Below are 25,137 nucleotides of genomic sequence, written 5' to 3'. Positions count from 1 at the left end.
GGTAAGATAAAACCATACGGGGTGGGGATGAAGACGCCATCCTTCGACCCCGCCCTACCCCGCCCCTTTGCCATCTCTATTTATAGCCCATAGATGATAGATGTAATGTGCCTCTAGTAATAATAATAATTAAATAAAGTCCAACTTATTTTCCCTTTTTTTTGGAATCAACTTTAGATGGAACTTGGAAGTGTATTTTTGTTCATCTCAATCAATTCTCTCTTTTGTCTTTTTTATTTTATTATATATATATATATATATATATTTTTTTTTTTTTTTTAATATATATATATATATATTTTTTTTTTTTTTATACAAGATAGAATTCTACTCTAACTTAATCCAAGTGTATACGTGTGTAGAGCTCCATCCTGGAGACTTGAACCCCGGCTCTTACCCCCCACACCCCACAAACATTTATACTTGTGAAGTGACTATCGCACTAAGGATGTGCGGTGATTCTCTTTTGTCTGATATGAAAAGTGAATAAAATGTGAAAGTAATTTGGTTGCCATTTTTTGAAATTTTATATAGAGACGTCTAGACTCTATGGTTTAAATTATTTATCTTCTAATTATTGAATTATAAAATAAAAATAAAAATATCGTTAAATTTGTTTGCACACACACTTCTCTTTCATTTTTTTTATTTCAATCCAAGCACATTCCATCCTAGCATTTCTAAATAACATTTCATCCTCTCTCTCATTGTTGTAACTATCAAATTATTATTTAAAAAAAAAAAAATTAATTTCAAATTTTGTAAACTTTGGCCAATTTATAAAGTTAAAGACCACATTTTCTATCTCACACCATCAACTTTTCAAAAATACACTATATAATTGAATCTTTATTTTCTTACATCCAATTAACATATTTCTTTATACGGAGTTTTCTTACAAACTAGTTTGGAGGCAAGTTCATCCAACCCTCTACGTGGCAACTTAAAAAGCTATCAATGTGTAATATTAGTCACGTGCACGGCTTGATAGCCATGTGATTTGTTTAAATAGTTTAATAAATAATGTGATTTGATACACTAAATCGTCTTATGCATTGTTAGGTAATGATTGGAGGAGAAAATAAGAAAAGTTGTACAAAACACTATAGTGCTCTCCAAACTTGTGAGTACTGAAGTGTTTTGCAAAAAATTCAAATATTGTTTCTTCCTTTTTTTTGTGATTCTTGACTACAATGCTCTCTATTTTTATTTTTTAATAATTTGATTGTTACAATGGGATGAGGGTTTGGCTAAAAAAATGCTTTGAAGAATTGAATACTGATATTGAATATTATTATGCTTAAAATCCCCCATCCCCGTCCCATATAAAATCTAATGATATAATAAAAAATAAATGGGAATATATTGGGTATACTATAGACTTCAAGCAGATTCCGATTACAAGTAATGTATGAATTCTGCTTGAGATTTTGGATGCATCATGTATGAACTGCACGCCCAAACTAGTCCTACTTTCTCTTGTAGGCACGCGCTTTTTCCCTTAATTTCTTGACCTTTAAATGCCGTGGAAGCAAAGAAATCAAAGGTTAAACTCAAATTTGACAACTGTTTAAGCACTCTTTCTCCAATTAGTGATATCAATAATCTAATATATATATATATATATATAAATTGAGTAGGAGATTTTTATATGATGGAATTAGAGTGGAATCATCTTTCTTGAGCTAGGACTGTCTTTTTTTTTGTCTTTTTTTGTAATAGATTTTTATAATAATCTAGGAAGAGAGAGAATTTTTAATGTTAAGGGAACCATCTTTTATTTTGACTGTTTCATCTGTGAAATATTTATATGATTGTTATCCTTAACATTGCATGAATTGGAGTGCCAGAATATTCAAATCCCACATAGATTTTAACTATGATTTAGTTTTATGTAGCATTTTAGATTTATTTCTAATGAAGAGAAGACTTTCTTTTGCTTGATGAGTGAGACAAAAAAGGGTATCAATTTCAGATGATTAGTAATGTCAGTCTCAATATGATTGTAAACTTATGGATGAGTGAGCGTAAATGCATAATCAATTTGTGAAACTATGAGAAACTTTTTTTATCCAATCCTCCATATGCCCTGTGTCCAAATTTGTCTTCTTCTTCTACTTCTTCTTATTTATTTATTTATTTATTTATTTTTTTTAATTTATAAAACAAACTACTACTTTTAAGTCCTCAAGAACTTATGCAACTCATCAAGTCACGAGCTTAAATATACCAGGTGCGACTTATCAAGCTTGCACGGCACTTATAATGAATTTGCTTTGAATCAAATCAATTGCAACTAATTAATAATAATTATCATATTGTAATTAATAATGAACTAGCCTTGAATTAAATCAATTGTAACTAATTATCATATTCAACCATTGCACACCATTAGTGTAATGGTCACTCCATAAGTATAAGTGTTTGAGGGGTGTGGAGGGTAAGGGTCGGGGTTTAAGTCTCCAGAAAGAAGTTTCACACACATATACACTTAGATTAGTAGAATTTATATCATGTATAACAAAAAAAAAAAAATTATCATGTTCAAATTTTGTATTGCATATGCACTTTTGACAAAGCAAGAAGTAGAACACTAGCTAGTTCTTCAAATGTTATTGGATGTTGCATTTTGAATATGAGCTGGCAACTTTTCATAGTAATGTTCATACATACCTACTAAGTTTGAGAAGGACTTTTATCAAAAAAAAAAAAAAAGGTTTGAGAAGGACTGCTTTGAATGATAAACATCGTGAAATTTCTCTTACAAGACAATACTAATTCGATGTTTTTTACTCTACCAATTTTTTAAATCTACATTTTTTTTTGCCTTATTGAATGTATATTTTGGTGTTTAAAGCTAATTGAGGTTTAAGTTACACTAACATATTTTCTCCCAAAAAAAAAAAAAAAACACTAATATAACTTTTTATTAATATTTTACCATTTTTAGTGTCCGTTTGCATGATTAATTTTGCCAACTTATTTTACTATTCGGCTTATTTTTGCTACTATTCATAGGTCTCATTGCATTTTTTGATATTATTCATGAGTCTCACTATACTATTTCAACTGACTTTTACCTTTATTTACAATATTTTCAGCAAAAAGTTTTCAGTTTAACCAAAATAAGTATATCTCAAATAGACCCTTAGCGTGTGTTTGCCAACAGCGTTTTTTGCATTTTGCAGTTTAAATCTTGGGCCCCACGGCACTGTTCACGGACCAGCCAACTTGTGAAAAACGCAGCAATAAGTTTGCTACAGTGTTTTGCATTTTAAAAATTATTTTGCTACAGTATTTTCAGTAATATGTTTTTAGTTTTCAACAAAATAAGCGGTATCCAAATAAACCCTTAATTTTAATTGATTAATATTTTTAATTGCACACGTCTCCTCACTTATCTCTCCCCCAACTAGAGCTACGTTTGGATAGCGCTTAAAATGACCTGCGTTTGGAGTTTGGTGTTTTAAATAGTGGGACCCATGGCTATAGTGGGTTCCAAGGGCAACTATGCATATGGCAAATCAGGCAATTTTCTGAGTCCCACACGACACTATTCATATTTAAAAACTATTTTGCTATAGTTTTTTTAACAATAAGTAGTATTAAAACAGACCCTAGATCTCCTATATTTCATTAGATAGTCTAGATTAGCATGTTTTATTCATTCCTAACATGAATGCCAAAAAAATATTTTTAACTATCAGATGGGTAAAAGGTCATATTATGTGTATAATTATTAAATAAAAAAAATAAAAATAAACATTTTATAGATAAAATAGTCATTAATCTATAAATATAAGGAATAATTTGTCAAATATAAGAGGATGATATAAGCCAATGATGATTTTGATCGTAACCCATATACATGCATGTCTTCAGATTTTTTAACGCATTGCACAAGTTAATGGGTGGTTTATTATTTTTATAATTTGATGCAACTTCTTCTATTTTTTTAAAAACAAAATAACCAAAACTACACCCGCCCATGTCGGAAAATGTACACAGTAAATTGGTGTCCCTACGTAAATCGCACTTAGAAATTCAAGGACCAACGACCCAATAAAGCAACTATTTTGGAAATTTTATAAGTGGGAGCTCCATGATTTTTCTGATGTTTTGGATTCAAATTGTATTGATAATTAGTATTTTTAATTGGTCTTTATTTTGTTTTGCTTTAGAAGATTGGAGAAGAAACAAAAAGCTGAAGAGCGCGCTGGGGCGAAAATGGGTAACTATTTTTTTTTTCTAACTATCTAGTTAGTTGTTAAGGTTTTGAAACTATATTTTTTACTAGCATCTCGAGTTTAAGAGGGTCGATTTTGGCCTATAAATCGAGTCTCAGAAACTCGATTTCTATGATTTGATGTGGCATTTTTTTCCACTTGGCGCTCGGCTGGAAATCGAGTATCTAAGACTCGATTTCCAAACCAAAAAAATTTAAAAAAATTTGATTTATAATCTCCTCAAACGCGGAAACAGCAGAAAGAAAGAAAAAAAAAAGAGAGAGAGAGAAACGCAGAAACAGCAGAAAGAAAGAAAAGAGAGAGAGAGAGACAGAGAGAGAGAAGCAGAAGCAGCCCAGGCCACGCCGCGCCGTGCAACCCAGGCCGCGCAGGCCAGCGGCGCGACTCCGCGCGATCCAGGCCTCGCAGGCCAGGCCAGGGGTTTGGGTTGAAGATGGGTTTTTTTTTTTTGATAGATTGAAGATGGGTGTTTGAGCTTGAGAACTCACGTCTGATGGGTATGATGGGTATTCGGGGTTTGGGTTTGCTCTCTTTGTATTCTTTCTCTCTTCTGAGACTTAAAATTTTTTTTAATTTTTTTGGTTTGTAAATCGAGTCTTAGGGACTTGATTTCCAGTTGGGCGCTATGTGGAAAAAAATGTCACATCAAACCATAGAAATCGAGTCTATGAAACTCGATTTATAGGCCAAAATCGACCCTCTTAAACTCGAGATACTAGTAAAATATATAGTTTCAAAATCTTAATAGCTAACTAGATAGTTAGAAGAAAAAAATTAGTTACCCATTTTGGCCGCGCGCTGGTCAACAACTTTCTTTTAAATTTTTTTTTTTTATTTAAAACAAGATACATTATACTTTCTTTTGAAATTTTAATTTATTTACAATAGTATTGGGTTTGTTTGGAATTCGTTTATTTTACTGAAATTAAAAATTTTTTGTTAAAAATATTGTAGATAAAGGTAAAAGTTTGTATTGATAATTAGTATTTTTAATTGGTCTTTATTTTGTTTTGCTTTAGAAGATTGGAGAAGAAACAAAAAGCTGAAGCGCGCGCTGGTCAACAACTTTCTTTTAAAATTTATTTATTTTTTTATTTAAAACAAGATACATTATACTTTCTTTTGAAATTTTAATTTATTTATAATAGTATTGGGTTTGTTTGGGATCCGTTTATTTTACTGAAATTAAAAATTTTTTGTTGAAAATATTGTAGATAAAGGTAAAAGTTAGCTGAAATAATATAGTAAAACCCATAAATACTAAATAGTACCAAAAAATGCAATTGGGTCATGAGTAGTAGCAAAAATAAGCTGAATAGTAAAATAAACTGACCTTTTAATTTGAAGTCAAACCCATAATTAGGGTTTGTTTAGATACCACTTATTACTGAAAATTGAAAACTGAAAATACCGTAGGAAAATAATTTTTAAATATATGAATATAAAGGTGTTAATGTTCGACCCAACCTACAAACACAACACGAACCCGACACGGGTTTTTTCAGGTTAGGGTTGGGCCTTAATGGGTTTGGCTCATAAACGAGTCGACTTGAAAGCGATACGATAAGAAACGTGTCATAAGCAGGTCAACCCGCGTAATCCGCAATAGACACGTTTGACACTCCAATTTATTTGTGTCAACCCGAAATGACCCACTTAACCCAACCCATTTAACTTGTATAACAAATAAATATTCATCTTATTTTAGATTTATCAAATACCTTTTATATCCAACATATATTTTAAATTTAAAAAGAAAAGTGAGTAATTACAAAAATTTATAAGGGATATAATTGAAAATTGAAACTTTACAAACCCTAAATCTCTAAACCCTACAAGCCCTAAATCTCTAAACCTTCTTATAAATATCTACCTTTTTTTTTTTTTTTTTTTTTTTTAATTTCAACTATACTACTCTTCTCATGCCCAATTTTCAAACTCAAAGTGTCAACTCTCAAACCAGTTATCTCTCTCTCTCTCTCTCTCTCTCTCATGTGTTTATTTTTTTCTGCATAATGCTTTTGTACAATAAACTTTGAACCCATGTGCCTTGTGTTTTTCTTGATTGCATGATATGACCCACTTGTTTTTGTTGAACTATATTATTTTATTTTTGTTAAACTATATTATTTTGAATTTGGGTTGAAGTGTATTCACTTTTTTTGGAGTGTAAAGAACTTATTTCTAGATGAATGTTATATTTTTGTTGAATTATATTATTTTGAATGCGGGTTGAAGACTTGAAGTGTATGCACCTCTTTTGGGATGTAAAAAAAAATTATTTCTAGATGAATGTTATAGTTAATATTATGCAGGTTAAAACGGGTTGTGTTACATTCGTGTCAACCCAACATGACTCGTTTATTAAGCGTGTCAAATGGGTTGAGTTAGGTCAACCAGCCTTATTAACAGGTCGGGTTAGGGTTGAAGGATCATGACACGATTATTAAATGGGTTGGGTTAGGGTTGAGCCATTTAGTCAAATGCCCCTACCTTGACACGACACGAACTTGACACGCTAACCCGAATTGACACCCCATATGTGAATAGTACCGTGAGACCCAGTTTAAAAAAAAAAAAACTGTTGAATGAAGGTACTTGTGGGTCCCGTGAATGGTGCATGGGACCCATACAAAAAAAGCTTCTGTTGGGAAACGCGCAAAACGCGCTTCCCAAACAAAGGCTTAAGGTCTTCTTGAGATCTATTTATTTTACTGAAATTGAAAACTTTTTGCTGAAAGTACTGTAGATAAAGGTAAATGTTAGTTGAAATAGTATAGTGAGATTCATGAATAATACCAAAAAGTGTAGTGGAACCCATGAATATTAGCAAAAATAAGCTGAATAGTAAAATAAGTTAACAAAAAATAAGCTAACCAAACAGGTACTTAGAAATAACTTTTTAAAACCTCGTTTTTTTCTAAATACTAACTAAACTTTAACTAACTTTCAACAAAACTTTTAACAAATAAACTTCTAGCAAAAAGTTACATCCAAACACAGGAAAACCCTACAAGCTAAAGTGTTTGATAAATCCAAGATAAGGTCAGCAAATTTTCAAAAGTATATAGTTATGTGCAATTATTAAAAAACTTATGGCACTTAGCGTTACCTGGCTTCAAGAGGGATAAGAAAACAGGAAGAAATGGAAAAAAACAGAATCATGCCATGATAGGGACACATTCCTTTTCATGGTGGGAAGAGATGATTTGATCATGACAAGTGCTCATTTCCTCTCTCTCGTACTCTCTCTCTCTCACTAAAGGTCATATCATGTTTTTCTTTTTCTATTTCTTCATTTTAATTTTATATCCGATTGACAATTATGGAGGATCTGAATCATTATTTTATAGACTCATGAAGAGATATTGAGAGAGATTGAAATCCCACTTAGAATATATCAATTGGCATGCAATCAGAGTCTCAAAAGCAAAAGAAGCATGTGTGCTGGAAGTGAAACCTAACTGATGCTTTTCTCCCACAAAGTTGGCTGCTTTTAGTGATTGAACAGTCCTTAATTAAAGTTCATTTAAATCAGATATGAAGAACCAGTGAATGCTTTATTCCCAGTCATTGATGAAATGAAGTGCACAATAGGAATATAATATCACCATTCTATATATTCTTAACTTGAAGTTAATAAACAATATTGAAAATGAATAATATAAATACAATAAAATGTTCAAAAAAGAAAAGAAGACAATAGTACATACTGTGAATACAAGAAGATGTATCATTGTGTGCAAAAAGCAAGTTTTTTCACCATTTGCCATTTTCTGCACCAATTTGATCTTCAGTAACTCTTTCAATTGAGGATGACAATTCCACTCTGAGTTTGTCAACATTTTCCTTCAGTGCTGTGACATCCAAAGCAGCAAGAATTCCCTCCTTGATCTCTGCTTGCAATTTTTCTATATCTTTTGAACTTGATCCTTTTGCTATTTCTGCCTTCAACTGCTTAAGTTTGTATCTAAGACCTGCTTCATCTATTACTCTCTCAATCTCATGTTCAATCTCTTTATTCACATCCACTATCTTCTTTCTTAAATCCGGAGATGGACTAGCCAGCTTTCTCTTAGTCACCCCAACAATTTCCAAGTTAGCTGACTTGAGAACCTCTTCTAGCTCTTTCTTTGCTCTCTCTGCTTCCTCTACCAAATCTTTGCTCATGGAATCCCCTTTCGATAAGTTTTCCTGAGCCTTGTTCAGAAGTTCCATCTTTTCTTTAATCTCAGCTGGAATTTTCTGATTAATCTCTGCCTTTAGTTTCTCACTTTTCTCTTTAATCTCAATGAGCCTGCTAGCCAAATTTAACTTGCCAAGCTTGTACTTTAACCCAAGATAGGTCCCCAGCTGTGACAATTTGTGTTTAAATTCCTGCATTATATCATCCATATCTTCCTTTAAATTATGATTAGGGGGCTGATCAGTTGGACTTGGAACTTTAGATAACTCTGACTTAATTGATTCAAGCTTCTCTTGCAAGCCCATTGAAATTAATGCTCTGTCAATCTCCTGGTTTACATCTTGCTTGAGTTTCTCAATTAAGTCAATGTTAGTATGATCAGATGGTCCTGCTTCAAGAATCTTTTTTAAATTCTCAAGCTCTGATTCCATATCAGCAGTCTTTGGCACGTCGCTATCTGATGGCTTCATGTTACGTTTCTTCTCTGGGTCCACTGCAATGCCTTCTTGGACGCCACCAATTGACCGGAATTTGAGCCTGCCGTGGTTGAGCAACTCTTTCTTATCCATATTTGCCAATTCTTATGTACATTTGGTATTATAATGAGTGGTGGATGACTAGGAAACGACCAAAGATGAAAAGTCAAAGTGGCTAAACCAAGTATGTTTATACAAAGAATATAGATGGGCAATTCCATTATCAATTGTAATTGCTGATTAGATCAGCTATCAAATTGGATAAATGGAATTTAACTACAACTTCCACAAAACAGGCTACTTTATGTTTGAGTGGAAAGTCACTTAAATGGCAGAAAAGAATTATGCTGTACAAAAATAAAAGCAACAACTCTCTGTCTCTCTGCTGGGAAGAAGAAACTACTGATTGCCTTTACAAGTTCTCAATAAATTAATGGAGAACAAAACTTTTCTTGGAAAACATCACTGCTTCAAACTTCATTTTCTTGGAATAAGAATGTTAGATTAAATGAATAAATTCACAATCTCCTATTAGTTTAAGCTTTTGGGAGAATCGGCAATCTAACAAAGAATACTCAATAAGAGAAATGACTCCCTAGAAACATATATAGTAACACAAATACAAGAAAAGTTATCATGATCATGGAACAGTTGTAAAATATGTTTGGGACTAAAAAAATATTACAGTACTTCAACACATAAATTTCTCTTCCAATCCGTGTGTAGATCTTAATAGCACTTACCTTCATGGCATCGGTGATTGCAAGCTTAATTTGTTGGGAAGTTCAGACAGGATCTGTATGTGCACCACCAAGAGGCTCCTGCGAATAATATTAAGAGCATCAACCATGAAAAAGCCTATACCAATGGATTTAATCATCGCTCAATAATAACAGAAAATGTAATGTTGGTTGATTTTTGTGTTGTACAGACAACAAACTTATTAAATTCAGTCAAACAGTTTTGAGCTTGTTTTTAGTTATTTTTGCTTTTACTGTGACAAGATTCCATAGAGTCTGATGAAGAATCTGCAGATTTGAGTAAACACAGAAACTTGTCTGTGGATTATCATATATTTGATATTTTAGGCAATCATCATGCAAGTTAGCAGTAAATTTCACATTCCTACAGTACCCTTGAACTCCAATCCATCATGACATGTTTTTATAATTTAAAGCCTATACCATGAAAAAGCCTATACCAATGGATTTAATCATCGCTCAATAATAACAGAAAATGAAATGTTGGTTGATTTTTGTGTAGTACAGACAACAAACTTATTAAATTCAGTCAAACAGTTTTGAGCTTGTTTTCAGTTATTTTTGCTTTTACTGTGATAAGATTCCATAGAGTCTGATGAAGAATCTGCAGATTTGAGTAAACACAGAAACTTGTCTGTGGATTATCATATATTTGACATTTTAGCAATCATCATGCAAGTTAGCATTAAATTTCACATTCCTACAGTACCCTTGAACTCCAATCCATCATGACATGTTTTTATAATTTAAAGCATAAGTTAGTCACGGGAACTAGTATCAATCTATATGATAGGTCTACAAAGTACAAACCCTTAAAACCTGGGAGATTCTATTACGCCTATCTTTGCATATGAAAAGGTTTTACCTAGGAGATTTTATATTATACTTATCTTTGCATATGAAAAGGTATTACCTTATTTTTGTCTTTACAAACTTTTAGGGATTCAACTGTGCTCAAATGCTATGGCAATAAAAAATGATTGCTCCAAATTTATGCATTGTCTTGCTTTGACCCAAGATATAACTGAAGATGGGTAGAAGTGGCAGAATGGAATATTTGAACTTTAACCTCCAAAAAATGGAAAAGAGATTCATTATTAAAGACTAAAGCACTTGATGTTGTCTTTTCAATCGGAGGCCCCTGTTAGGGAGATAACACCTTGGGGTGACTCCATATTAAGTAGTTAATATAATATATAAGGACACGATTTAATCCAAAAGTTTAAGTCTATGAGTTTGGGCCTAATTATTTTATATTAACCACCCACTCTTCTCATTATAATTCAATGTGGGATTCCACTCACATTTGTATACCCAACTACACCCCTTAACAAAAGATATGGGGCATCTCAAAGACCTAAATGGGTTGCACACTAAGCATAAAGCATCACAAAACTGCGATGTTAAAACAAAAACCAAGTGACAAAAGCCATTTCCCATTATACTCAAAATGACTCATGAGATTACTAGAAATTTTGATTGCTAAAAATGAAAGGAAAACTCCATACATCACTGGTAAAAGGCGCACAAAGTTTTAACCTTTGTTGCCAAGATGAATGCCTACCAGAAAAAGAAAGTGGAATCTCACCACTGTTGTTCCCATATCAAATTTCTGTATGACTTTCAGAATATTATTGGAATGTTCTAGAGATATTCTAGAATCTGTTAGTATTAAATTTGCTTGATTTTCAAGCCTTGATTCTCTATTTTTCTTGAGGACCACTCACTGTGACTTGTATATAAATTTGTACAGAAACAGAAATATAGAATTGCCATCCACTCTCTTTCTCTTTTTCTTTTTAACAGAGACAAAGGAACCAAAGATATAACAATGAAAAATATATTTAAGGATTAAAATACTTAACAGGAATTACACCATCAGCAATTTTAAGCTTGTAGTGCTCTTGAGCTGTTATCTTCAGTCTTTCAGCTGCCTGTCACAAGTTTATCACTAACATAATCAATTAAAATGGCCCACATTGCAATGAACTGCAATCATCAAATTATTCAACTACCTTAGGAGCTGCTTGGGAAGATTTCCACAATATAGCAGCACATGCCTCAGGACTGGTAAGATAAACAAGCCACAAGAAACATTAGAACTTCTGAGGCTGTGAGAAATGCTATAGAGTTATTACTGTGAGACACAAACCAGAGAAATGCTCTACTCATGGCATAAAAGACCCATGAGAGCTATAACAAGGATGATGACTTTCAGAAAAGGTGGTCAATATCTGTGTGTGTGTGTGTATGCTAGATGTAGAGCACTAAAGAGGAATAACGAATTCAAATTGGTTCAATATAAACATGAACATAAGCAATAAATTTTAAGAAAAATGGGTTTTTTTTTAGTATGAGTATCATCATAATTATTATTTGTTGCTTCATCAACTTCAGAAACTAGAGAGAAATAAAAAAATTAATACCATTTACAAACTAAAGTCTACAGTTGTCTACTTTCTCTTTAGTAGCTTTTAATGATAATACTAAAAAGAAAGAAGAAAAAAATAATTTTATCACCTTGCAACATAGAAAGCAGAGTTCTCTAGCATAAATAATTTATTGGCACAAGCAATGGCAAGAGCTCCACCAGAGCCACCTTCACCTGTTACAACTGTTACAATGGGCACATTCAGGCCAAACATGGTCCTCAAGTTATGCGCTATTGATTCACCCTCCATAAATACAGACCAATTTCATTATTGAAGTATATCAGACAGTACAACTTGCAGAGTGAGAAGAAAAGTTGAAAACACACTTGACCAAGTTCCTCAGATTTGAGGTCAGCGAAGGCCCCTGGAGTGTCAACAAATGTTACAATAGGAAAACCATGATGATCTGCATATTTCATCATACGCAAAGCCTTCCGATAACTGTTTACAGAAAATGGTTTTACTGAACTCAGCCATTATTTATTTAAAAATGAAGATGATGCTTAAAGAAGAGAATTAATTTCAGCAGTTTTTTTGATAAGCAAAGGCCATTGTTATATGTGAAGTCATGTGTAATTGAAATCTCCTGTAATAAATATGAATAAGAATTTAAAAAAAGTACCCATGGGGAGTTGGCATTGCAAAGTTGCATGCAATGTTCTCCTTTGTGTTCCTACCCTTTTGATGACCTATAAACATGTAGGTCTTACCATCCATGCTGCCAATACCAGTCACAATAGCGGGGTCATCATAACCTGCACGATCTCCATGGAGTTCCACCCACTATATCATAAAGGATTAAGTCAGAAATTATTCTTTTTGTTGTGATAAAATGAAATAATGTAAGTTATAAACCTTCTCTGTGATATTAAATATATAATCAAGAACTGTTGGTCTGTTGGGATGTCGAGCAATAGTTAGGCATTGCATGGGTGTTAAATTTGTGTATAAATCTTTAAGAGCCTGAATTTGAAATGAGAAATATTAGAGTGATTGCTACAGGAATTTAAAAAATAGAAGTAAAACAACAATGTGGATTGCTGCCTACCAAGAATAAGCAAACAAATAACTAAAAAACCATCAGAAAATAAGCTAGCAATTGGCCAAGGCTTCTGGTTGTTATTATTTCAATAAATAAACTGTACGTTAAGGAAGTCCAGGCTTCACTTTGAGCAGACATTTATTGTCTTTTCCTCACATTATTACCCTTGAACTAATGCCTCACAAGTATGCTTTCCTTTTCCATAATAATGTGACAAGTAGGAAGGATGCTTGTAGAATTTGTTAGAACTAGTCAGAATCTTCAGAGCAAGTGCCAGAAGAAAATATGAATGGTAATGCTGAAACTGAAATTATTTGCATAGACTAAAAACATAGCAAATGATCATCATTCATTTCTCTCCTGCAATTAATTTTAGAAATTCTTTTAGATCTAGAAGGCCATCTTAGAATTAGTTGCAATTGATGAAATGTTTTGAAGTTACAACACAAAATGAACATGATAAAGATGCAACTCTGACATGATAGAAATTAAGCACTTTTGAAAATCACCTGCTGGTACTTTCTTTTCAAAGAACCAATTCGATCACTAAAATCTAGGCCAGTTTAATCGGCCATCCTACACACCTGCAAGAAAGATCTTAAGTTAAGCAGAAGATATATGAAGGGACGGAGTATTTGAGGTCTGTGACTTGTAAAGGCCTCACATGTCAAGGGTAAACGGTAAGATGTTATGCCTCTATGTTGGTAGCTTAAGAATGAAAATATTGCTTTAATTAACAGGAAAATTTAGAAGACAAACCATACTTAATGGGCCTTCATGAATACTTAATGACCAAATTTTCTTAGCCGTAATGCCAAATGTCATTTTTATTAAACTTGTTTACTAGAAACACAAACTTATTAACGTGTAGTTCCCAAAATGAAAATCTCACCTCAATAATCTTTTGCTCCAAGTCTACCAGTGGCTTCTCAAAAGGAAGAGCCACTGGCTTTGGTTTCTCTGATAGAGGCTTGAAGTGAGACAGGAAAGTTAAGTAACTGCCAGTGAAATTTGGATCAATATCATCTGGCCACGGGTAATCATGATTCTTTCCCCTTTTAACTTTTGCACTGACACGAAATCTGTTCCTGCTTCTAATGCTAGAACCTTCAAAAGCCTTTGACCAATTTCTGTTTACTCCTCTAGAAGAAGTTCTAAATAGATAGCTACCAAAAAAGTCCTTTCCAAAATCTAGATGAGACCTGGACTCGAATCCCTGGTCTTTGCCTTCACTTCCTCCTCCACACTTTCCAGTTACTATTGATAAGGTAGCCATCTCAACATTGAGACTTTGTGCAGATATTTAAAGTTAATATACCAATACATCACCTGTGCTGCATTCTTGCAATTACATCCCTATAAAGCTTAAATTCTTTTTCTGAAAAACAATTTATAATTTCTTTGTTTGGAGACGAAGATTTAAAAGGGAAGCATCATATCTTTTCTCCTCTAGATAAAGACTTGCAATTAGTATGCACTTCCCTCCCCCCCTTAACTTTCCACCCATCCATCCAAAGCAATGGCAAGAAAAACTCCTATATTCTTTCATTTCCTTTCAATTCCATGGTTCCTAAACTGCGATGATTTTATTGGCATTTTTTTTTTTCTGAATTACAATTGATTAACCCCCAAAATTGAGAAACTTGGCAAAGAGAAGCCCTCTCAGGTTAATCACTTGATTCATAACTTCCTTAATATGAAAGAACATCAAGATATAAAAATTGATTAACCCAAGCAATAAAATGTATTCCATAGCATCAAATGCCTTAATGTTTTTAGAGCTTGAGAAGCTCCAATGACACAATTCTTAACATATTTAAAAAATACACCCTCCAACACAATTACTTACATAAAATTAGTTCCAAATATAATCACCCCAATCTATTAAACAATCAAATTTCAATATAATCTTTGAAAACTTACAGTTATGCATTGCTTTACAGATAAACATTTAACTATTTCCAAACTCCCCAAAATTACTGGTAATCTCATAGCAAAAACTATATAAATCACCAAAGAAGCTCAGAGTAAATTTTCCCAACAGGAAAAGAAAAAAAACCTAACCAATATATATCCTAAACCATAATGAAAGTAGAGATTTTTTTTTTTTTTTTTTTTTTTTCAATAAAATATTATAAAAGTTTGATGGTCTGGTTGGTTGCTGAGAAAATGTAGTAAAAATAGTAGAATTATACAGCTTAAAATATTTAAGCTTTAGCACAATTATTCAACTTAATTGAAGCGAACTGTTTTTTCTTTAGAAACCCGTAACAAAAAGAAGATTGTATATATGAATTGCTGTGTTGTCTGAGAGAGCAAGGGGAGAGTGAGAGAATTGGATACCTCAATATTAGGACATCAAGAGCTGGCAAAGCTGAGAACTCAACAGAGACACAAACACATGCAAACTATTAACAAATACTATATGGCTAAAGACTAATAAGATGTTTGAGGACCAATGGTTCTGCTCATTTTACTGCACAAAAGCGTTTTCAGATTAAAAAAAAAAAAAAAAAAACCAGTGGCAACAGCATGTTTTTTTTTCAATAATGAGGTTTGTTTTGTATTGTTATTCACTTGTTCTCATAGACTTTGCCTTTGCCTTGTCCCAACTTTTGCTGGTGGGAGTGGAAATTTGGATGCTTTTTAGAAACAGGAGTTTGGTGTTTCATGCAGATACGAGCATTGTACTGTTCAGGCAAGTGGCCTACTATGATTGGATAGTAGAAGTCACGCGCATGAGTGGGGGATGATATGATATGAACCTAATCCAAAACCAGAAGATAGACATGTCATCACATTAGGATAAATGCAACCCCAAATAATGAGTAGCCCATCAGATAGATCACCCAGCAATCTGGCCCACCGTCTTCGGCCCTACAATCAAGTGGTGGGCCAACTGTGCTTTCACTTTCACTTAGGCCTCCCAGCCTTAAAAAAAATTCTAGATGGGCTTTTTCGAAATTCCAGTAATGCAACACCCAGGCCCAGCAGCACCATGAGATTGGGAAGTCAACGGCGGTCTAAATTCATTCATCTGCATCAGGACCAATGCTTCTACATATTCAACAAGTTTTTCTCACATTTTTTATTGATATTTGAGTTAACAAAAGTTTATACTTGTTTTACGTCATTTTTTTACCTACCAGTCTACCACTGACTAACAATTTGCCACGGGGTGTGATATTTTTTGTCTCTCTAGACTTTTCTTCTAAATCAATATCTGATTCTCTGCTTTTTGCACTCCAACAAGTAAGATTGGTGTCAGTGACTATTGACTAACCAATAGCTTTTGGTGATTGTTAGTGATTGAAAAACGATATTTTTCCTTTTTCGGTAATTGAAAAACAATATTGGAAACTAGTTATTTGACAAAATATTGTTCCTGCGTAGAAATGATGTACAATGCTTTTGCCAAAATCATTTTTCCTGGATACTTTTAGGCTTTGCTTGGTTGGAAGGATAACAAATACATGTTTTCTATCATTTGTGTTTGAAGGATGAAAAGAGTTGAAAGCTAAAAAATAAATTGCTATTATTCTCTTATTATTAAAAGTAGAAAAATGAAAAAAAGGGAATAGCGTTTTATACTTTCTTCTCAATGCCATTTTTTCTCCTTGTCTCCCCAATTTGGAGGGCAAAAAAAAAAAAGAAATAGTGGGCCAGGTGGAAAACTTTATTCACTCCATTCTCTTTCCTCTCCCCATTTGCTTCAACAAAACAAAGAAAATCACATTTAACCTCCCTCTTTCTTCCACCAATTTTTCATCCTCTCACTTTTCACCCTGCTAAACATAGTGATTTAAAGTAAACCATCCTAATACACGTAAACAACAAGAAAAAAATATAAAGAAAACAGCTAAAGCACTCATAGCCAGGAATAAATAAAGAAAAACAGCAAAAGCACATCACTTGACCTGCAAACCTTTGTGTAAGTTTTCATACATGATCAGTCATGAAAGTCCCCCTTCTTTTTTTACCCTTCCTCTCCCAAGCTTTTAGAATGTGCCATAATTTCTTGGTTAACAAGTACAATGTTGGTATCATCAGCTTGGTTCTTACAGTTTCCACCTAAAAAATTTTCTGGAGAAGCACAAGCTACAATCTCCATAGCCCCACACAATACTCTTGAAACATGAAAATAACAGTGGACCTTTCTTCTTTTTGTCAGCACAAAACAAACAAAATTTCAACCATGCAAAGGCCTTTGAATTGGAGGTACACATTACAGTCTCATATGAAAGACCACCGGAGTAGACCATAAAGCTAAGCTACATTAGCTTGAGTAACAAGTCTATTTGCTGATTAGGAGAATCCTAATTTTGGTAAGTAGATGTCATATATGTTCTCCTAAAGAATGATTAGTTCTGATGGCATGGATTCCTTTATAAGCCTTTCAGGTGGTGATCATGTTGAACTGGAATCTGGACAGCTGCTGTGGGATTGTTGAAATAACAGGTCCATATCTCTGAAATGGGGCAAAAGTAATACTTCAGGCTTCAGACAGCATAAATTTTGAAAAGCATTATGAACAGAGTGGACTGCAAGCCACAGTCAATGACTGTCCTACAATTGCAGCTGCAGCCAATATAGCAGGTCATATGTTAAAAGTAGGACCTAGCAGCTATGAACTCCATGCAACACATGCTCCAGGTTGGTCACGTGTAATGCATGGTTCACATTTATTTGAGAAAAAAAGATACAGGTGCTTTACAGCCGTGACTATGGCTAGCATTCTCCTCATATGAGTAAGCATTACTAGGCGTAACATCAGGGAGACCATTATCAGCATCTCTTTCTCTGTTTGACACATTTGTAGGATGTTAGTGCCTCCTCTAATGGCACTTGCCTTTGATTTTGATTATTGGGGAACCATTGTCACACAGGCAATAAGGAGGAAGAAGGCTTTAATGTTGCCATACCTGAACATTATCATAGAGCTCAAAAAGGGGAACAGCAAGCAGTTTCAGATTTTTCGGTACAGCAAAATACTCTCTTTCAGACAAATGAACAATGTAAAGCTTCTTACACTCCTGGATCATGAAAACTTTTAAAGGTAAGTTCAGCTCAAAAGACAACTTTGATTAGAAAAACATGTCCATTGTTTTGAAAGAGATAATGGCTGTACCTTGGGTTTTGTGATGTGGGGAGGGCAGTAAGGATACATCACTGTTTCAAAGTTTGGTCTCCACCAGATTGCCACGCACTCACCAATCTGCAACAAAATGCAACAATCTTTCAAATGCAATAAAGTATTTTGACTACATATTCTAAACATGTTTCCTGCCAATCTAGTAAGATGCCTAGATATAAGGGCCAAATAACTTGCAACAACATCAAAGCCTTAGTGCGATTTTTTTTTTTTTTTGAGTCGGCTATGGATCCTTAACAAATCAGCTAGGGTCGGCCACATGTAAGCAATGTGTTTGGAGGAACAAAGAAGAAGAAGAAGAAGAAGGATATGTTGTCTATCCTTACGTTTGGGTAGCAAAAGGAAAAATAAAATTATAAATATGGGAAGCAGGAAAGGAAATTACAAGAGAAGTGCTTGAAATTCTTTGGCATCCATCATCAGGTAATTTATGTGTGCACCAACCACACACCCCTTCCCCCCCCCCCCCCCCCCCCCCCCCGAAAAAAAGAAGAAGTAAATAATGCTGATTTTTAGCTCTCTCTGTTTGCATTAATCTTCTTCCAAAATTTAGTTTTGGAAAACAAAAGCATCTAAAAATATAGGTACATATGCGTCATTACAAGGATAATTACAAACCTGCCAATTAGGTTGAAGTGCAGGTTGATTAGCACCCAATTTGCTCGTCAATTTCCTCTTTAAGCCTTCAATTTCTGCAAAGATTGGCAGAAACATCAGAGAGAGAGAGAGAGAGATGCAGGGGAATTCCTGAATAAATAGTACCATTTTCTCCCGGCTTCAAACGTCCCCCAGGAAGTTTGCAGAATGTGTTTCCAATTTGCAAAAGAAGAATGTGAGGATGCTTATGTTCTTGCACCTGCACAGTGAAAGGAAAATGTTCAGGGGAAAATTAAAGAATGGAAGTGTGTATACAGTCAGTGTGTGTTTGGATGAACTTATTATCACTGGCTTATTTTATTTAAAAAATAAGTCACGTGAAAGTACAGCTGGACCTTGAAAAAGTGAAGCCTTAAAACGTTGTACTTAAGCTAGAGGTGAAAATACACTGGCATTTTAAGCTAAAACAAACAGAGTCAACAGACACTAACACAACTAATTCTAATTTCATTCTCTGGATAGTGGTTACAGAGAAAAGAACTCTATGATGCAGCTGTACTTATTGCTCATCACCAAAGCACAGTTACAATAAAATTTGGAATGACAATATTTTTAGTTCTGATGCCAAGTTCTGCAATATAAAGCCTACACCCATTTTTTTTTTTTTTGGAGAATTGTTGATTCATAATGCATTTTTGTAAGCCTGGGACATCAAGCATTAATTTCATATAGAAACTAATGCTATGTTTCCAAAATTATTACTTATATATAAAAAAAAATGGGGAAAGAAAAGAAAAAACAAAAAGCAATATGCTAAGGCTTTTTTTTTTTTTTTGATAAATAACGGAATTGTATTAAAAGAGAAAAGCCAGGTACACTGGGGGTATACATGAAAAACAGCACATCAAACACTTAAAATTACAAAGATCAAGCATTTCTAAAAAATTAGAACAAGGAAAAAGATTAAAGGACGAACTCCACTCCAGCAAGGTATGAAAAAGGAGAGATTTAAGAGCCAAAATAGACCATTCCTTCCCTTCAAAACATCTTGAGTTCCGTTTTCGCCAAATACACCATAGGACACAATGAGAGACAGCCCTCCATAAATCAATGCTCCAATGCCCACCAAATGAACCTTGCCCACTTGAAAATAAATCAGTAACACTATGCGGCATAACCCAAAGGAGACCAAAAAGGGTCCACACCATAGACTATAACTCATAGGCAATAGGACAATGAAGAAGAAGATGATTCACCGATTCCCCACTTTTTTTACACATATAGCACCAATCAATAACTGCAACACACTTATACCATAAGTTCTCAAGAGTCAAAATCCTACCTAAAGCGGCGGTCCAAGAGAAGAAAGCAACCCTAGGATGGATCTTTGAACGCCACACAAATTTCCAAGGGAAAGAAGTTACAGAAGTAGAGGAAAGAGAGAGATAGAACTCACTCACTTTAAAATACTTATTCCTTGCTGGTTTCCAACATTGTTTGTCCTGACCTTCACCATCAAAAGGCATAGAATTGATAAGATCTAGAAAGGTGTAGAAGTGTTCCGTTTGCCAATCTTGGGGAGCCCTAGAAAATTGAAGATCCCAGTGAAGCCTCTGATTAGGAAAGTGCATAACATCTTCAATAGAAGACTCCTTAGTACAACTAATGTTATAGAGTTCCAGAAATGCCTACCAGAGGGTACAACCCCCACACCACACATGATGCCAAAATTTAATTCTATTACCAACACCAACCTCGAATTGAATGGATTTTGACAAGGCTGGCCAGCCTTGTCTTATGGTTCTCCAAAGACTAACACCATGAGGAGTAGAGACTCCTTTTGTACACCAACCACCCCAATCATTCCCATATTTAGTCTCAATGACCCGCGTCCAGAGGTGAGTTGTCTCTCTTCCATATCTCCACAACCATTTCCCCAACAAAGCTTGATTGAAGATTCTCAAATTTCTAATGCCCAAACTGCCGAACTGCAAGAGAGTACAAACCTGGGCCCACTTAACAAGATGGAATTTACAGGACTCATCTATCCCACCCCATAAAAAATTCCTCTGAAGTCTCTCAATACGATTAGTAGTATCCACTGGAATAGGGAAGAGTGATAGGAAATAAGTAGGCAAGCTTGAGAGAGTGCTTTTAATTAAAGTAATCTTACCTCCTTTTGATAAATATAACCGCTTCCAACTCAATAACATTCTCTCCATTTTTTCTAGAATAGAGTTCCAAATCGCCCTATCCTTGAATTTAGCACCCAAAGGAAGTCCCAAGTAAGTCATTGGCAGAAAAGACTATCTACAACCCAGCAATGCCACAAGCTCCCCCAAATAAGACATCTCTCCAACTGGAACTAATTCTGACTTAGCTAGGTTAATGTGCAGCCCTGACACCACTTCAAAAGAGGATAAAATCTCCAGCAAATATTCAATCTAACTTATAGAAGCATCACAAAATATTAACATATCATCTGCAACGAGAAGATGGGTCACCATCAATGGAGTATTTGTCTTGGTACCAACAGTGAAACCCGAGATGTGTCTAGCCAGAACCACATCGTCCAAGCGGCTTAATGCCTCCATAACAATAGCAAATAAGAGCGGGCAGAGACGATCACCTTGGAACAGCCCCCTAGAGCTCCCAAAAAAATCCTTAGGGGTGCCATTTATTAGAATTGAAAATCTCACCGCGGAGATACAAAACAAAATCCACTTTCTCCATTTCTCAGAAAACCCACACTGCCGCAACAGATACGTAAGAAAATCCCAACTGACATGATCAAAAGCTTTCTCCACATCTAACTTACATAAAACCCTTGGAATCCTCGCCTTAAGTCTACTATCCAAACACATTAGCAATCAAGATAGAATCTAGGATTTCCCTATCCAAAACAAAGGCATTTTGAGACTCGGAAATAATCCCAGTAATCACCCTTCTTAGCCTATTAGCCAGCACCTTGGAGATGACTTTATAAATACCACCCACTAGACTAATAGGTCTAAAGTCTCTCACATTAACAACATCTACATTCTTTGGAATAAGAGCAAGGAAAGTTGCATTAAAACTTTTCTCAAAGACAGCTTGTAAATGAAAGCTTGCAAGAAGCTCCATGATTTCAAGTTTTAAAAAGCCCCAACAAGCCTTAAGAAAAGCCATTGAGAAACCATCTAGTCTTGGAGATTTATCACCATTACATCCTTGGATGACACCAAATACCTCATCTTCCTCAAAACCTCATCTTCCTCAAAGGGTCTATCCAACCAAGTAGCCTCCTCCTCAAAAATTGTAGAGAATGCCACTTCATCTAGCAGAGGTTTTTGACACTCATTTTTAGAGTACAATTGTTTGTAAAATTGAGAGATGCATGCTGATATAGAATTCGGATCCAATGTCAACTCACCATCCACCAAAAGATTGTTTATGGTATTAAACCTTCTGTGGGAGTTTGCAGTTCTATGGTAGCAATATGCTAAGGCTTGCCTAAGATTCCTATACCTAATCTGCAGTGTTTACACTATCTCACATTGATGCAGGAAGCAAGAAGAAAATTTAATTTCAATTAGTTTTATTTCATTTTGGAAGTCAACTATATTTTATTTAAGGTACTATTCGTTAATTGGGTTATTAGTATTTTTATTTAATTTCCTTGGGTCAAGGTTATTTTTGTGATTCAATTATTTTGTTGGCAACAATGGCTTGGGAAACATAATTTTGATATTTGGAATTTGGTTCCAGGCTGTTTGATGTGGATTATTTGGACAAAAGGAAATCAGATTTCTTTCAAGGATACTAAGAAATATCTAGCTTAGGGTGTGTTTGGCATGAATTATTTTTGTCAACTTATTTTACTATTTAGCTTAATTTTGCTACTATTCATGGATCCCACTACACTTTTTGGTACAATTCATGGGTCCCACTGTACTATTTCAGCTAACTTTTACCTTTATCTACAGTACTTTTAACAAAAAAAAATTACAATTTCAGCAAAATAAATGGATCCCAAACGAACACTTAGTTGATAGATTTGTGCCAGCGAACTCTCTTCGATTGGATTCGGTGTTGGGGTCTCTTGGACTATTCTTCTCTTAATGAATTTTCTTTTGTCTCTTAGCATAGCTTTTTGATTCCTTTGTTTCTTTATTTTTTGTGTTGTTCTTTTTTCATTATCGTTAACACCCTGTATTCTTTCGTCTCTCTCTTTTTTAATGATATTACTAGCTATAAAAAAAAAGAGATCTCCCGAGTCAATTACAATTAGGGTTTCCTAAGTCAACTAGAATTAGGTTAAGCCATAGACTATATCAGCACAATATTGCACTCCTATGGAGACAGTTTACTTTACACGTTTATGATGAATAAAATTTCCGTTAGAGATTTCTCCAATGCTCTGGTGCAGGGTCCAGCCAACCCTGGGTGTTGACTTTAAGTTTGTTCTCTCTTACTTGATCCTGAGTCTCCTAAGTCCCAACTCCTAAGTTATCTATCTTTACACACACACAGCCATACAACACAAATGAGCAGCAATAAAATGAATAAATTAGGTAGAAGAAATAATTATTCAAACATCTAAACAAAAAAGAAAAAGGTGGCTATTTTGGGTTGAAGTGGCAAACACTGACCAGTAGGATTGCTTCAACACTAGTCCTCATGCCTTCTTTAAAATAGCTGTAAACCAAAAGTAGCTTGTCAGTCCACCCATCATAACATGAAGACAAGTTGGAATATCAGATTGGTTCAATCAATTATACCAAAAATCACTTAACATTATCAGTCAATTCTCCCTAAAATTAGCTATGAGAATTAAGAAACATATACCTAAGTGGGAACCTCTTATCACAAAGTAAGCTCTATGATATACATATATAACAAGGCAAGTCCGCATGATCCTCCTTATCCTCAATATATAGGTTTAAGAATCAGTTCAATAGGGGGAATCTAAAATTGATCAAAATGCAGAGAAATAATCAAAATATTACCTTTTATTAAGTAAACTCTTATTCAAAAAAGGAGAAAGATCAACCACACAATGTGCATATTGAACTACTCCCAAAGAATTACAGTATCAAGTTGGTATATTTTTAAAAACCTAGAAAAGAAGAGGAGGGGATGCTGCCAAATACAGTCTTCCAATCATACAATGATCTCAATATCAACTATCATTACTGTTCAACACTATCAAAAGTTCTACTATTTGCCTCTCTAGCCAAATGATCCACACAACACACAAGGGAGTAGCACTCCCAATCTTTTATTTCCTACGATGATGAAATTTCCATTGCCAACATTCCCACATCTAAATCACTGTCTTCAGCTGAACCCAAGATACCCTGAAGAGAGTAAATAAAAATGACCATAAATTTCTCACTATCAAAAAAAAAAAAAAAAAAAATGATCAACTGACTCTCTGCTATTCTTGCACGTCTAACCTATGAAGCACGGGTGTGCCTAATAATCTCAACCCCACTAGAGGTCTTATAGCATCAGTTGGTGGGAATCCTAAGTGAACCAACATCATGGCCCATGGATTCAAACTCAGGACGCAAACCCTGACCAAACTGCGTGGTAGTCGTGTAGGTTGGGTCATCTACCTATGACATATTAGGTTTGTCATTGGGATCTCCTCTTAAGGCTTCTGCAGTGTCGAATACAGTAATTGAGGAAAATGGTGAGGAGGTTTGCAGGATAGAACAAGCTTTTTCAAAGGGGGGAGATCACTCTTCTCAAAAATATATTAGCTTTTTCATGCCACCCTTTACCATGCCCATCCACACTGCCAATAGCTTATATAAAAGATTCAAAGAGAATTTCCTTCTTCTTTTTTTTTTTTGGGGGGGGGGGGGTGGGGTGGATGGAGAATGCAACAAATTTCATTTGGTAGTCTAGAGGGTATTATGCTCATCACTGAGTGAAGTTTGAAGATAAGACTGTTCATAATTGGAACCCTTGATTTTGTTAGCCTTTCCCAGATTGGGAGCTGGAACTCGTGAATAGTTTCTTTTACTTGTTGCACTCTCATTTTCCACAAGGCTAAGCTTAGGATCAAACTTCATAGAGCTTATATAAGATTGGAAATTTTGAAGTATGGTACCTTGCAAGATCGCTCATTTTTCTCTTCTCCCCCCCCCCTTCCCTTTAGATGGCAGCCCTAGGGAAAATACTAACAGTGAATTATCCTCAGAAATGTCACATTTTGATTATTAATTGGTGTTAGACGCTGGGATGCACGGACACA

The 25,137-nt window shown here is 34.5% G+C and overlaps 1 protein-coding gene and 1 pseudogene across 1 annotated transcript; both read right to left on the bottom strand.

Moving 5' to 3' along the window:
- Window positions 1–7,844: 7,844 nt before the first annotated feature.
- LOC112007716 (acetyl-coenzyme A carboxylase carboxyl transferase subunit alpha, chloroplastic-like) lies at window positions 7,845–15,656 on the bottom strand (annotated as a pseudogene).
- A 1,373-nt stretch (window positions 15,657–17,029) lies between these two features.
- Window positions 17,030–23,648, bottom strand: LOC112007680 (pre-mRNA cleavage factor Im 25 kDa subunit 2). Its single transcript, XM_065779681.1, has 6 exons — window positions 23,525–23,648; window positions 19,059–19,152; window positions 18,915–18,988; window positions 18,273–18,359; window positions 18,067–18,177; window positions 17,030–17,612 (listed from the first exon to the last, which is right to left on the bottom strand). The coding sequence occupies exons 1-6, from the start codon at window positions 23,552–23,554 to the stop codon at window positions 17,541–17,543; spliced, it is 468 nt and encodes a 155-aa protein (XP_065635753.1). The 5' UTR covers window positions 23,555–23,648; the 3' UTR covers window positions 17,030–17,540.
- Between the last annotated feature and the right edge of the window lie 1,489 nt (window positions 23,649–25,137).

Source organism: Quercus suber, unplaced genomic scaffold (assembly GCF_002906115.3).
Source record: "Quercus suber isolate HL8 unplaced genomic scaffold, Cork oak 2.0 scaffold_215, whole genome shotgun sequence".
NCBI lineage: Eukaryota > Viridiplantae > Streptophyta > Magnoliopsida > Fagales > Fagaceae > Quercus > Quercus suber.
Note: the sequence above shows the minus strand (reverse complement) of the source record. Positions and strands in the feature narration are given on the sequence as shown.